The sequence below is a fragment of the Eptesicus fuscus genome, chromosome 15 (genome assembly GCF_027574615.1).
Source record: "Eptesicus fuscus isolate TK198812 chromosome 15, DD_ASM_mEF_20220401, whole genome shotgun sequence".
Lineage (NCBI taxonomy): Eukaryota > Metazoa > Chordata > Mammalia > Chiroptera > Vespertilionidae > Eptesicus > Eptesicus fuscus.
Window position 1 is genome coordinate 67,853,381 of NC_072487.1, and position 15,911 is coordinate 67,869,291.

At 46.6% G+C, this 15,911-nt stretch overlaps 1 protein-coding gene across 2 annotated transcripts in view; it reads left to right on the forward strand.

Moving 5' to 3' along the window:
* Positions 1–15,477, forward strand: part of ASTN2 (astrotactin 2) — a 769,045-nt gene extending 753,568 nt beyond the window's left edge. For both annotated transcript variants that reach the window (XM_028161420.2, XM_054727144.1), the window contains exons 21-23: positions 54–154; positions 2,567–2,750; positions 14,651–15,477. In XM_028161420.2, the coding sequence (XP_028017221.2) occupies positions 54–154; positions 2,567–2,750; positions 14,651–14,888 (523 nt within the window). In that variant the 3' untranslated portion in view covers positions 14,889–15,477. The remainder of the gene's footprint in view (positions 1–53; positions 155–2,566; positions 2,751–14,650) is intronic.
* The last annotated feature ends 434 nt before the right edge of the window (positions 15,478–15,911 follow it).

Sequence of the window (15,911 nt, forward strand, 5' to 3'; positions counted from 1 at the left end):
CGGGGCTTCTCAGAAGCCACAGCCTGGTGCTGTGTTTTCTTGCTGTGCTGCAGATTCACTCTGTATGCTGTGGACACGCGGGGGAGGCACTCGGAGCTCAGCACGGTGACCCTGAGGACAGCCTGCCCACTGGTGGATGACAACAAGGCAGAAGGTAGGTGACCCATTGCTTCACTTCCCAGGAACTCCCATATATATTGTCTCTAACTTTTGTACCCAACAGTCACTAACCACCACCCTTTTCCTGCCCCCTACATCTATTGGCATCGGAGAAGAAAGTAAAGGAACTGAGGGAGGAGGAACATGGAGCTAAATTCATCAAAGCCATAAAAGAAACCCAGGATGGTCCACAATATCTTTGCCAGTGGACAGACCTGCTCCCCTTTTATAGAGTTTGTCTGTGTTTTGATTTTGAGTCAAGCAATGATGGAGAGGCAGAGGCCCCTGGCCGTATCCTGACCCTTCACCTGCACTTCTTAGAGATCGGTCACTTTAGTTCATTTCAGTCGATGCTGCAGCTGGCAGAACAGTGGCACCTAGAAGACCACTTTGCCGGGGCGGACCAGCAGCCCCCAAACGACGGATGAACAGATTGATGCCTCTGGGATGTGGACTCTGTGCAAAAGAGGGCTAAGGGGCCCCTGGCTTTAGTAGCCAGAGCAGCCTCTATTGCCTGGCTCCTTAGGTCTTTATTGGAATTTTTATCTTTAGATACAATCAATAGGGTGAGTAATCTTGGGAGGACACATGTTTACATTGTCCTCTAGGCAAGGGCATCCAGGGATTAAGCATAAGGATTCCAGTAAACCCCCAGGGGATCTGCACATGCACAGGCTCGTTTGGAAAGGTCAAGGAATAATTAAGGGCACCGCCTTCGACACTCCTCCAAGTCGGAATTCCGATAAACAGGGTAGGCGGCATTCCACACACTTCCCTTTTATCAGAATGTCCTCCTTATAAACTTTCCAATCAAGTCTCGTGTGTTCCCCAACACCACTTCAGCTTGCTGCATCCGTGTAGACATCACTAGCTGAGCACAGCACACTCTCCCATCCAGCTCGGGGGTGGCCTCAGAATCCTCTGCGGCATAGAGCTACAGTGAATGAGCGGTACTATCAGTCAGAGTTCACATGCAAGATTAAACCTTTTTGCTGCTCCTGTTCCATGGAACTGTAAATATCAGGCAAAACACCTGACAAAATAGAACCAGTCAATCAGATCCACCGTACACTTCATTCCGGGCAACGTGTAGATGCAGTCTCTCTGTCAGGACTGGCAAAGATGTGATGGCAGCTCAAGCCCTGCTGGTTCACTTCAGGCTGAGCAAGTGCTTTCTAAGGCCCTGGCACAAGCAATGCAAGAGACGCGGTAACCTCCTTTTCGAAGTTCACTTCAGAGAGAGACATTTCTACAAAAGGCTCGAGAACAAATGTTCTGTGTGCAAGTAGGCGAGAGGAAATGGTGAGCTACTGAGTCTCAAAGGCAAAGGGACTTGACATGTTTTCCTGAGAATTTTATTAATTCTACTTTAAAATAACGCAGCCCAGCTGGAGTGGCTCAGTTGGTTGAGCATTATCCTGTACACCGAGAGGTTGCATGTCCGATTCCCTGTCAGGGCACATACCTGGGTCGTGGTTTCAATCCCTGGTTGGGATATGTATGGAAGGCAGCCAATCAATGTCTGTCTGTCTGTCTCTCTCTCTGTCTCTCTCTCTCTCTTTCTCTCTCTCTCTCACTCTCACACACACACACACACACACACACACATCTTCCTCTCTCTGGGTATGTCCTTAGATGAGGATTAAAATAAATAAAGAAGATACCTTAAAATAATACACTCACATTGTTAAAAAATATAAGAAAGATAAAAATCACAGTAGAAAATAATGCAAAGTAAAAGTAAATGTGCCCCCCAGTTCTCCTAGAGGCAGCTGTTGTTAGCAGTGACTTGGGGACATATATAAATTTTGATCAGTCTTCAAAGATACAAAGACGTGCTTTCTACTCAGGAGAGCAGCCTATTAAGTTCCATCGATTGGTGGGAATAGTGGAAGAAGTATGAATAGTCATGAGTGGCAAGCGGAAGGTTCTGGATTTCCTTTGAACGATTACTGAATGGGGACCTGTCAGACCTGATCACAGAAACATGCAGGGAAAATGGCAGAGGGGAGACAGAAGTAGACTATTGAGATGAGCCCAAGACAATTTACTTAAGCCTCTGTACTTGCTTGAAAGTTGAATGTTAAATCACAGGCACAAAACTTAGGTTAATAATGAAGCTTGCTGTTATGAGCACTAACTTTGTGCCCAGCCCTGTGTCAAGTCCTCCACATCCAGTTTTTAATTTAGTCCTCCCAGTGCTCCTCAGAGTAGACATTGTTATCACTAGTTGAAAGGAAAACTGAACACAGCTAGTTCCTGACACGTTCAGGATACAACTGAGGTCTGTCTGCCCCCAAGGACCATGCAAGTGAATTCCTGCATGGATACGCCTCCCTTGTTGCAAAGCATGTCTCCATCCTCACTTTCCCTACTGTCCAGTGATCTGTGCCTTCTTCCACCTCAGAGATAGCCGACAAGATCTACAATCTGTACAATGGGTACACGAGTGGAAAGGAGCAGCAGACTGCCTACAACATGCTGATGGAGGTCTCAGCCTCCATGCTGTTCCGAGTCCAGCACCACTACAACTCTCACTATGAGAAGTTCGGGGACTTCGTCTGGAGGAGCGAGGATGAGCTGGGGCCCAGGTATGCACATATGAGTGTGAGTGGAGGGATACATTCTTCTTGCTTTCATTAGACTTGACTGGACCCTTTTCCCTGTAGGCTGAGAATGGGCTTTATCTAATAAATAAGGGTTGCACTCACCTTGGTCTCATGTCAGGGCTAGATAGAGATTGGACATGGGAGGGAGGAAGAATCTTGGAATCTTAGCTTCTTGGACTCCTGGAATGTCAGATAAGAGAGAAACATCAGTGCTCTTCTGATTAATCGCTCCCCATGCCCAACTTCCACCTCTGATTTTAGAGACGGGAAACTTGGGCTCCTTGAGGGGCTGTGTCCTAACCGAGATCATGGAGAGGCACTGTTGACAGGTCATGGCCCCAAATCCAGGGCTCTTCCCAGGGCTCATCTGAGATTTTCTGGAATGGAGTCCAATAGTGACCATGACTAAATACATTCATAGCACATGTTAAGGTATGCTTTTTGCCATCAGCAGTTATTGTCAACCACTGTTCTAAGTGCTATGGAGGATTCAAACATGACTAAGATGCAGTTGCCATTTTCTGAAGCTTCATAAAGCAGCATATGAAATGGTGGCTGCATTTCCTGCTTTGCACCTAACAACGTCATCCATCCATTCGTTCATTCGTTTATTTATTCAGCACATACTCATTAGCACATCTTACATGTTAGTTGTTGACCATGCAATGGTAAAAAGGTAGAAGCAATCCCTACCTACATGTAGGTTGCTTTTGCAGGTAATTAAACAAGCAATACCACAGAATAGGAATAGTAAGTGTCATGACAGCAAAATAATAGGGCCCTTTGGGCAGGCGAGGCATAGACACCTGGTGAAGGCTTCCCAAGGGCTGACACTCTGAGACCCAAAGGGGGAGGAGGAGTCAGGCAAGTGGAGGGAGAGAAGGATTGGAGGGTCTGGAGCAGAGGGACTTCCTGGGAAATGCTCAGAGGAGATGATGATATTACAGTACAGCTAGGTTTTTCCCTCAAAGTTTGATCATTTGCCTGCCACATGTATGATTTTTGTCATATCACCATACCATATATATTTTGTTCATTTGCTACCTCTTCCTTACATTCACTTTTTACTGCAAATATATTTGAAAAGAAAACACTGTGTCATCTTGTAAAGGGGAGCATAGCACCATCTAACCTCAATAGAAAATTAAACCTAAACATTCATACAATGGAAAAACCACACAATTTTGTTCCATCCTGGAGCAACTCAAGGCTCTTCCTTTAAAGGGGAGATTGGTGAGTGTTAGAATAGTGCTAAGACACAGTCCCAAACCAAGATGTGTGTGTGTGTTTTTTTAAGTAACCTGGAGGAAGGGACGAGATTGAACAAGGGAGCTAGCGCTTTCCCAGTGTGATTTGCTGTTGTTCAGTACTGGGTATATGATCATCTCAAGCACCACCTCAAATCCATTCCTCCGCCTCAGGGGAACTACTTCTGCACTTCGGTAAACACTGTGTGTGTAAGAACTGAAAGAATTTCCAAATTGTCAGAGCAAAGTGTGTGACAGCAGGAGCGGTAAAAGATAAGAAGGGGAGGTCAGCAGGGGCCAGTCCTGAATGCCCGCTAAGTAGGGTTAAAGAGTTTGGATTATCTCCCTGGGGTAATGGGAAGCTTTTCAAGTGTTTTTCACAGGGAGGGGGTGATATTATTAGATCTTCAAGGGAGAAAGATCCCTCTGACTGCAGTTGGAAGCATGGACTAGAGCGGTCCAGACAGGAGGGAGGCACGGAGGCCCTGGAGGCTGTTGTGATAATAGCGAGGAGAGACAGAGTCATGCTCTGGGCCAGGATAGCATCGGTAGTGCTGGGGAGAATCACATGACTTCTTGAAACATTTAATAGGCTTTAAAAAGCTTTAAAATTACCCCGTAAGCTGGACAAAGTAGGGTATCCTCCCTCTTTCAAGATGATAAAGAATTAAAGGCCCACCGGGGTTACATGAGCCGCCCAGAGTGCGACAGTTTTTTTATGGAGTCTGGTTCTGCCCGGAACTCTCACCCTGAGTCTTCACAATTGCAATAACCTTCTGAAAACGCGAGGCCCTCAAGGGAAGAGACCAGAGCCTGGTCCAAGGATAAAAGGGATCTCTCCTTGGGTGGGGCCTTATCTGTTCTGTGGGGTCCTGGACCATACCTTTCTCCCTTTCTCACGAAAGGAAGGTTCTTTAGATAAAAGTGGAATGAGGGCAGATAGGCTTGAGCCTCGGCTGCTGCCTTGCTGTGGGCAGGGAAAGACATGCCACTGTATGAGGCTTTCCCACAGAGCTCAGGGAGTTTGGGTGGAAGCTGAACCAGAGTCCCACTCCTGACTCTGTCTTTACACCTTTGGGACCCTTTATGACCCTCCGGGACATAAATCCTCTGGAAAGGCCACCTGGCTGCCCAGGGAGGCTGGGCAGCTAACTCGGTAATGGATTGTGATAAGTCGCTGACCTCTGGCCAGCCAGTCACCAGCCACTGTCTGCCAACGCACACCCGGGGCACACAGCTCCCTCCTCCTTTGGTCTTCCCAGTCCCCAGAGGGCCTCTGGCATTCCTCCAACACTGCACACTGGCGTGTCAGCAGGAACCAAGGCATATGTAGCCTACTCCGTCCCGGCGCTGCTAGTGAACTCACTGTGCACCCTTGGGCTCTGGTGCTCACTGGCCCTCAGTGATCAGGATAAGCTAGTCTAGTGGTACTTAGTATTTTTTTTTAACTCATGGAAAATTTATCTTCTAAGAAAATCTTACCTAGAACCCCAGGTCTTAGCTAGAATGCCATCTCCTTAGAGTATCCTTAATACTTCTACTCGTTGACACCTCATGTTTTAATTTTCTGCACTGTACCTGTTAGTTTTAGTATCCTGTACCTCACAGATCTTTACTTATATGTTATCTCTCTAACCCACTACAATGTCAGTTTGTGTAGCTGGCGATCCTTTGTGTCCAATTCACTCCTGTAAGCAGGCGCCAACTCTTATTGAATAATCGCATAATGGGATGAGTAGATGTGTGGACTCTGGGCCACTGAGTTGTTTCGAGAGAAGCTAGAGTGGGTGGTTTGGAGCCCCGCCTGCTGGGGCTCCTCTTCAACTCCCCACCAACACCAAGGGTCCTGTAGGTTTCTCTGAGCTATCGAGGATCTATAGATCACAGTAGCAAACACCTGAATTCCACAAACTCTAAACTCTTTGCAGCTCAAAAATAGCCTTGTAAAATAATGCATTTTTTCCCTTGCAAATAGTAAGAGACTTGATGAGCCCTCACTTCATTAATTTATTGATTCATTAATTCATTTAATGTGCTTACTATGTGCCAAATGCTGTGCTGTGGTCTGGAAACACACGCGTGGAGAAGACAGCGTCTGCCTTTACAAGGCTCAGCATCTCGTGGGGAAAAGGCTGGTCAGCGGGCAGGTGCAGTGAAATGAGGTAGAAGCACAGCGCCAGCTAAAGAGGGTGAGAAGCAGGTTTCAGAGCAGTGCTTCTCAAACTGCAATGTGCATGAGGATTGCGTGGGGCCTTAGGAAAATGCAAATCAACTCGGTGGTCTGGGATGGGCCAGAGATGCTGGATTTCTAGCAAGCTCTTAGGTGATGGTGATGTTTCTGATCCAAAAGCATACTTTGAGTGACAAGGCTCTGGATGCTGGTAGCTGGTGCAGCTAACCCAGACGTGGAGCCGAAAGAAGAATTTCTGGAGAAGAAAGTTAGAGTTAAAGAATGAATAGGAGTCCTCCCGATTAAAGGAAGGGTGTTCTCATTGGAAGGAACAGCCTGTGCAAAGACAAGAGAGGGCCGGGCAAGAGACTATACTTCGGTCAAGAAGTAGAAGTCTTACTGGGGCAGAGAGTTCAAGGTGAGAGGGAAAGGTAAAAAACAAGGCTGGAGAGTTCAGCAGAGGTCAGGTCATGATGGCTCTTTTGAGCCCTTTTCTGAAGTCTGTTCTTTCTCTTAAAAGCTGGCTTTAAACAGAGGAGTCATATGGGCCGAAGTGCCAGGCCTCTCAAAGGTTAGCCAGTGTGCAGAACCTCAAGGTATAGGAGAGAGAGCAAGAGTGCCCTAGAGCCAGGAGCGATGGGGTCTTTGTCCTTGCTTTGCTACCCACTTGCTGTGTGACTTTGGACAAATTCCATCCTATTCTGCACCTCGCTTAATTACACAAAAGGGCTGGACTTCCAAGTTCCTTCTGGCTGGTAAGCCATGGAACCAGCAAGCCCTGAAGGTATAGCGACCAGAGAACAGACACCAGCCCAGCATGTCCTGTTTCTCAGGGACTAAGCTGGCTCAGGTGATAAGAGCATTTTCTGGGAGCATCCTGAAGATACCAATGGGATGAGCTCTGGTAGGATTCTGTTGGTCTATAATCACCAACCCTCCGGATCTGTGGTCGTATAACCCCCCATAAAATTCAGTGACAAAAGGGCAGCTCTTACCTCTACCTAGTAAATCTTTCAGGCCAGTGGCCATCAGAGCCTGCTTCCCATGGCAACCACAGCTTACTTCAAACAGCTGTGCAGAAAAGACCTGCTGACACAGCTGTCCCAGCCACACGGTTCCTATTAGGAGATTTGAAAATCTGAGCTCATCGGTGGCCAGGGACCAGCACTGGCTCCAGTCTGAACGTCCTTGACCATTCTTGGGCCTCTCAATCCTCTCGGTTACAGTAGAATAAGAGGATAGAGTAGGCAGAAGAGAATAAGCACTGGAAAAGGTTTTGTTTCAGTGGGATCGATCTCTCTAGCCTAGGAAGGGTGTAGTCATGCCTTCAGCCCCACGTGCTTCCACGGCAGACATCGCTTATGGATCTTTCTCAGCATAGCTCAGTGAGAAGTGTTTCCCCTCTGAGGAGTTGGCACATTAGTGAACCTAGCTGCTGTGTCCTCAGTGCATCAAGCCTGGGGTGTCCCTGGATGTCCTTTCAGTACAAGATTATATTAGTTTCTTCCTTAGATATTGTGGATTAGCGCTCTTGGAATTTCTAGGACATTAGGAACAAGAGCAAACCTAGGCTTCCAGGGCCATATTCCTATCATCTGAGATGCACTGTTACTTTTTTTTTTTTTCTCATCTTTTGCCATTTCTGAAATTAGGATGGACTGTGCACATTGGGTGTATTTTTTATTTTCTTGAAAGAAGTAGCATCTCTTATCATTGAAGATGTCTTAGAACGGATAAATACAAACAGCGCACACTGTGACTTTGAACAAGTGTCCCATAGAGCAGATTCCCGCCAATAATGTAGCAAAATTGCTTATTATCTTGAAGTCTTTGTCAGTCCCAAACTGAAACAGTTTTGGGTTAGTTGAGACTCAAGTCATCCTTACCATCAGTTTAGGAATGGATTCTTGGGAAGGTAGCACAGTTTCTTGTGACAGAATGAGGAGACAAAGCCCAATGTAACTATTTTCACCAGTCGCCTTAAAATTCATATTTCAAGCCTGGTGTTGAGGATCTATATTCAGGAACAATTAATACCTGGGCTTCTGGTGTTCTGCTAGGTGGGTATGGTCGGAGGTTAAACTTGATGCGGATTTATTTTGAAAGGAAACCTAATGAACTACTGGGAAGCCATTAAACTATGGTTTTATTGTAGTACACATGTATCACACCAGCTTAAAGTATACATGTATGGAAGTATGTTTTCAAAGTGAAAATAACTCGATTGTATTTTGTTCTAAAAGTAATTCTTGTTCATTCTATAACATTCAAAATGATAAAGACGTATATAAAACACAAAGTGAAAAATTGACACCTCTGAACCCTATAGTCCCGACCCAAATCATTAACAGTGTGCACAGACCTTTCCAGAAACAGGTATGGAAGTGACGGGGCTCTGCACGTGAATAGGAAAACTGGCACAGGCTTGAGGATACGTCTCCATCTATAACCACAGCTCCATCTCCACAGAACACAAGTCCAGTCACTTACGTCTCACTTCACTTCCTGAATAATCAGTTTTGAAGGTTAAGCAAGAGAGAATCATGGAGTTAAGTAAATTGTTCAAGGTTACAGAGCCAGCAAGTGTCAGAGCCCAAATACAAAACATTGTCCTCCGATATCCAGCCAGTGTCCTATCCCTTATAACACACTGCATCCTGTGATATGTGCACAAATAAGGGAAAACGAGACTCAATAGAAAATACACAAACGTCTCAGCAACAAAGGGAAAGCACGATTTATGGAACCCAGAAAGCGCTGGAAGACCCCCATTTTAGCATGACTTGGAAGCATGAGTAGACCTCAGTGAATGTGATCCTCTCATCTCAGGAACTGAATTCTTTGGCAATGGTGTGACGCCAGGTCCTGTTGTGAAGTGCTCATCAGGTGCCCAGCAGATGGCATTTTTCTGTGAACCAAGCCCCCAATTTCTTTTAGATTAAAAACAAACCAACAAAAATGGACTCCAACTCTGCTATGGTCTGAATGTTCGTGTCTCCCCTAAATGCGTGTGTTGAAACCTAATCCCCAACATGATGGTATGAGGAGGTGGGCCTTTGGGAAGTGATTAGGTCAAGAGGGCTGACACTCATGAATGGGGTTAGTGCTCTTATAGAAGGGACCCCAGAGAGAGCCTTTGGCCCTTTCACCAGGTGAGGACATAGTGAGAAAGTACCATCAGCATCCCAGGAAGCAGGTCCTCACCAGCCACCACACCACACCACGATCTCTTGGACTTCCAGCCTCCAAAACTGTAACAGAAAAGTTCCTGTTGTCTATAAACTTCCCCATCTGTGGTATTTTGTTGCAGTAGCCTGAATAGACTAAGACAGACTCCTTTTTAGAACCTATTTGATCAATTCCAGTGAAGGGGAATATGGTAATACTCACTATATATTTAGAGGACTCCAGTTTTAAGTTTTTATTATATTGTGTCAAAATTTGCCTTCTGTCGATTTTCAAGTGGCTTCATGCATAAAACTCGGGTGCCTTGTAGCAGAGATCAGAGACCCTATTCTCTCTCACCCTGTTAACCCTGGTCAACTCATGTAACCAGCCTGAGGCTCACTTATACCACCTGCGGCCTGGGAATAAAGCACACACTTTAGAACTGTGGTGAGAATGATGGCACATAGTAGGTACTCAATCAATTATAGTCATTATCATCCCTGATTCTAGTTTTTCCCACCAATTGTCTTCACTTACTAGAACAACATAACCATTTCCCTAAATTCCCCCTTCAGTGGACACCTCTACTCTTGCTTTCAGTACTTGCTCAGAAGATGTGCTTTTGAGACAACCTTCATCATCATGACCTGGCTGTAATTTGCATATGTCCCTCTTACCAGAAGTGACCGGGGATCTCCAGCTGTGTCCTGACCCGGCCAGCATGAATGACATCAGTACTTCCCTTCATCTGCCCCCTCCACTTCTGGAGATTGCTTCCAAGTTTTTGCAGCCATGTCATGCCCTCGACTCTCATTAAACTTGAGGTCAGCTGACACTGACACATTGGAGCTCAACTGAAGGAGATGGGAGGAGGGAAGGAGGCCAATAGGAATGTTTCCTTATTGCCTCTTCTCTTCCTCTCCATTCCAAGGCCCCCTTAGAAATTAGGTCTCTGTCTGATAACTGTGTCAAACAGCTGATTGGGTAATAGTGCTGGGAATAGAATAGTTGGTCAAAGGTTCTACAATTCCCGGAGTAGTGGCATCTGATCCCAGCCCCTGACTCTTTCACAAGCCAGCCCTGTCTCAATCTTGCCTGCTGATAGAACCAGTAAATTAGTATGTGGTGGCCCTTCTTCACCTCTTGCTTCCTATCCCAGCGGGCTTGAGTCCTGTCTGCAATGAGGAAGATTTCATCTTTGGTATTTGAGAAAAGTAGTCACTCTGCCTGTGATCTCTCTCTCTAGGGCAGTGGTTCTCAACCTTTCTAATGCCGCGACCCTTTAATACAGTTCCTCATGTGGTGGTGACCCCCAACCATAAAATTATTTTCGTTGCTACTTCATAACTGTAATTTTGCTACTGTTATGAATTGTAATGTAAATATCTGTGTTTTCTGATGGTCTTAGGCTCTACAGCAGCAGGGTCGCCCAAGACCATCAGAAAACACAGATGTTTACATTACGATTCATAACAGTAGCAAAATTACAGTTATGAAGTAGCAACGAAAATAATTTTATGGTTGGGGGTCACCACAACATGAGGAACTGTATTAAAGGGTCGTGGCATTAGAAAGGTTGAGAACCACTGCTCTAGGGAAAGCTTGGAGCATGCCTGGCCTTTGATTTATGGCTGTCTATTACTAGAAGTTATTACCCAGAACTCTCACCTTGGTTCTCTCACGCCCCCTCCTCCTCTCCAGCCTTTGAGCACCTCCAACCTTTCTCTCCATAGCTTCACCCTCCGAATTTTTCTATCCTTGTGGCAGCTGATCCCAGCCCCTGGTCTAAATGCTGAGGCATTGTGTATGGTGGAGAAAGAGCAGGGACAGTTAAGCAAAATGGCCTTGGTGGAGTGCCTATAATGTATGGATTCCCATCCTGGGTGCCTATGGCAGTCATTTCACTGCAGTCTAACAACATCCCTGCAAGATAAGCATCTCTATTCCATTTTACAGACGAGGAAACCGACTCATAGAAGAGATGTGATTTGCCCCAATGCGCTCTGACACCCACGTGCTTTCTATGATAAGATGCTACTCTGAATCTTGGCTAACATTTAGTGAGAACTAAGCAAATTGCTCAGGTTATCTTAAACCTCCCCTAATCACTGTTATTATTCCCATTTTACAGATGTGGTAAATAAGAGCTCATGGCACTGAAGAGCTTGCTCGTGATACACATGGCTAAGCTGTAGAGCTAAGATTTGAATCTGGGTCTTCAGAGCCAAATATTTCATCTCAACTCTATACAGCCAGGAGCATTGCTTCTAGCATATCCTTTGTAGCCAACTTAAGCCATTCCTTGAGGCAAATTATTTTCTCTCTCCAAACCTTCATTTCCCCATCCATTCAAAAGGAGGCTTGGTCCAGTTGAGTTCCAAGATTCTCTTGGAGGGAGGGGCTGAGCCTGTGAAGACAAAGCATGTGGGTATGTTGGAGGAATTGCCCTTTCCAACCTAATTTTGTACGTGGCTCATTTTTGTGACTGTCTGGATCAGACTGCAACTCTCCACTGCCCCACAAATAAAATACGTGGCCATGGCTTAGAAGAGTCTCAATGGGCTGCTCTCTGCCAAACTGACGGGCCTTCTATCCATTTGCACTGACCGTTTCAAGCAGTTGGTGGTTTTATGCTGTCTCATCTAACTTTGGAGGGTATCCCCTCTGCCTCTCTATCTACCTGAAACATTCTTTAATCACTGACGACCTCGCTTAGATGTTCCATCTTCTAGGAAGACTCTTCTGAGCCCCCAAACTAATGATTGGGTGTCCCCTTGATATATTCCCATAGCACCAGGCAAGCTCTCAACCCAGCACTCGGCCCCTGTATTAGAGGCTGTTACCATTTCTGTCTGCCTGTCTCCTGCCACTGACTTATAAAGATGCTCAAGGCTTAAACCAGCACACAAATAACAATGATGGTGGTGGCGATGATGGTGATACTTTCTAACACACATGAGGGGCTTACTGTGTGCCAAACACTTGCCTAGGAGTTTTACGTGGATTAACTAATAATTGACACATATTATTTAATCATTGCTATAACTCGATGAGGTAGGCAGATGTTATTTTCTTTTTCTAAATCAGGAAACAGAAACAGGAAGTCGCTTCTTAAAAGCACAGGGAGCAAAAGCAAACCCTAGCCTAAGAGCAGTGGCACCTGTGTGTTGTCTGCCTCATTGCCTGCTGCCAGTCTTGCCCTCCCCCAGTTGATTCTCCTGGAGCAGGCAGTCTCTACTGGCCCCTGTCGCTTCCCCAGCTTCCCACTGTGTCCTCACTCACACACTGGATTCTAGCCGTAAGAACTTCTATGTAGTCCCTTATCTCTTCGCCTTTGCCCCTGCCTCCTGTTATGTCCTTGCCCTCTTCATTGCCTGACCCCTCCTCATTTATGAGGCTCAACACAAGTTCCCTTCCAACTACGACATCTTCATGCATGTCCCCAATCCTGCCCAGGCACCTTCCTCCGTTTTCCCACGTGTCCTGTGCCTCCTTACATCATTGCCCTTGCCACCTGTGCTGTAACTTTCCATCTGTCTGTCTTTCCCACTGGATGGGGAGCTCAGCCACATACTACATGCTCAATAAATAGGCAACCGATGACTTTATCCCCATTGACATCACAACAGCACCATTTTTCAAGCGAAGACGCAGGCTTAGAGCCGTTAAGTAAGTCTCCCAAGGGCATGGAGCTATTAAGGAACAGATTAAGCACTCCAAGGAGGAGGGGTAGGAATAGCCTCCCCAGGCTGCTCTCGGGGAGGTGCCTGCCAGAGGGAGCGAGAACTAGGGTAGTGCGGCCACTCAAGTGCGATTATGAAGCTATGAATTCTTGGCACCTCAGGAAGTATTCCACCCAAGTGGTGAGCTATACAAAGAGGACTTTTTGAAAGGCACCTCATAAATTGTGCCCACAAAACGCACACACATAATCCCGGCCCTTTTCCAGCCGCCACACAGGTGCCTAACACAGTCTCCCATTTGTGGGGTCTGTGGTCATAAAACTGCCTGCCTCCTGGGGTCTCGGAGGGCCATGAGGAGGACAGCGGGGGAGAGCCTGTTATTTAGCCCCTCGGGCTTCCTGGGGATCTAGAAGGTAATGGGATATAAAGAAACATGGGTTCCACAGGAGACAGGCACTTGGACAATGACGTGGACTTGTGGTCTGACCTGGGAAAGGGACATTCCTTTCCCTCTCTAAGCCTGTTTCCACATCTGTAATGAGAGGTCAAACTGGGTCATTGGTTCCCAACTGGGATTGCTCTTGGCATCTGGTGGGCAGAGGTCCAGGGATGCTGCTGACCTTTCTACAGGACAGTACCCCCAGTAATGAATGACCAGCCCCAATGTAATATCCCTGCCTTTGAGAAACCCCAGACTAGGTCATTTCAAAGATCCTTTAATTTTCTATGCAGCCCTCATATCTCTCCAGGGCTCCTCATTCTGGTGCTGGATAAAGGGCCCTGGGTAAATTACTAATGATGACTACCAAGGACAGAGTGATTCTTGTTCAGTATGACCTTAATCCTGAGACATCGCCATAGTAAGTCATAATTCTCTATAAGAGTAGCTGTCATTTATTGGGCACTGACTCTGTGCCAGCCAGGCTTTGGGCATTTCTCAGATAATCTCACAGCCCGCTGAGGAAGGTAAGACCACCGTCACTGTTCTAGAGGTGAGAGCAATGACACGAAGAGACCCTGTGATTTGGGGACATATATACTAGGCTTTGACATACGATTCCAAATTTCCTGTCTGTGAAAAGAGTAGGAGGGAATTAGAGAAGCATGAAAGCAGATAGGGAGGGACTTGTGGGTTTTCATGGCCTACATTCAAATGCCCAACTCCAAGGTCAATTTGATGTTTGACCTTGGTCAAGTAATACCATTTCTCCGAGCCTTTGCTTCAGGGCTATTGTAAAGATAAATAAACATTTTAAAATGTATGTAAAGGACCAATTTCTTACACATGGTATCAATAAATTTTAGTCATTATTCTTGTTGTTTATCATTATTATAACAATTTCTACTGTGTTGGAGGCCCAAAGCTGATGCCTGGGACTCTCCTATCTTAGCAAAGGGTTATCCCTCCTTTTCATTTTTTCAACATGGAACAATTGGAGAGGAGAGGTAGAGGGTGATGTTGGAATGGGCATTTGAAGTGCCACACTCAAGTCAGGAATGGATAGGAAATTGCTGGGACGACAAGGCCTCCTTTGTCTATTGATCCTCATTCACCAAAGACCTGCCCCTTGACCAGGGCTGCTTCCTTCCTCACTGTCTCCGCCTGCCTTTCAGGAAGGCCCACCTGATCCTGAGGCGACTGGAGAGGGTGAGCAGCCACTGTTCCAGCCTACTGCGCAGCGCCCACATCCAGAGCCGCGTGGACACCGTGCCCTACCTTTTCTGCCGCAGCGAGGAGGTCCGGCCCGCGGGCATGGTGTGGTACAGCATCCTCAAGGACACCAAAATCACGTGCGAGGAGAAGATGGTGTCCATGGCCCGGAACACGTATGGGGACTCCAAGGGCCGGTGAGGGGGGGCGCCGCCCTCCATGAGCACAGAGACTCTCCGTGGGAGGGGGAGCAGCACTCCCGTGGATTCCGGGGCCTAGGTGGGCTGGGAGACAGCGGAGGACGGGCTTGGCCAATTAGGCTTGGCAGTGAGGCCAAAGCAAACTCTCTCTCTTGTGGATAGCCGACAGAGGACTTTGTAAACACTGGAATTATCCATTTTTCTCTATCTTTTATTTTTTCTAAGATATTATTTGACTCTATCCAAGTCTCTCGTTTTTCAACGTTTTCTTATGGATGGCGGTCAATTCCGAGGCAGGAGCTTTCAGGTGGAGACCAAGCGGCCTTTCCTCCTCTTCCTTCCCGCGGCCACACTCAGCTTCCTCCCAGCCCTGGACCCCGGGAGGAGATGTATGGAGAGATGATCCGATCGGCCCTCCTCAGCTTCAGGAAGGAAGCCCCGAGGAAGCTGCAGTGAGGAAGCGTGGGTCTTTAGGACTTTACTCCCACCTGGCATTGACTTTGCAGGACCTCGGCCTCTTCCTACTCCCTGTGGGTCTGCCCAGTGTCCCTGCAGAACTTTCCATGCATTAAAAATTCCTATTGTCTCTCTCTCTCTCTCTCTCTCTCTCTGCTTGGGTGGTGTTTCTTACCAACGGGGGACCTCTGTTTATTCACTCAACAAATACGTATTGATTATCTATTATCTGCCAGGCATGGGCATGGAATGGAAGACTGAGGAGCTCCCTGCTCTCAGGGAACTTATTATCCAATGGAAATAGAGAAGCAATCTAGTGATTTTGGGCTGCTATGGGTAAAGGGTAGAGATTCTCTGAATGCATTGTTGGGTCATTAGACAAAAAGACAAAATCATTTTTTTTTTTAAAGAGTGAGAGCTCTGATCAAAAGAAGCGGGGGAGTAAGCCAGACAGAGTGAAGAAGAATGGGATTTGCTCCAGTCAGATGGGACACCATGAGCAAAAGTGACTGAGAAAACAGAACTCATTCGAGGGCTGCAAGCACTGTCATTGAGCGTAGAGATTGCA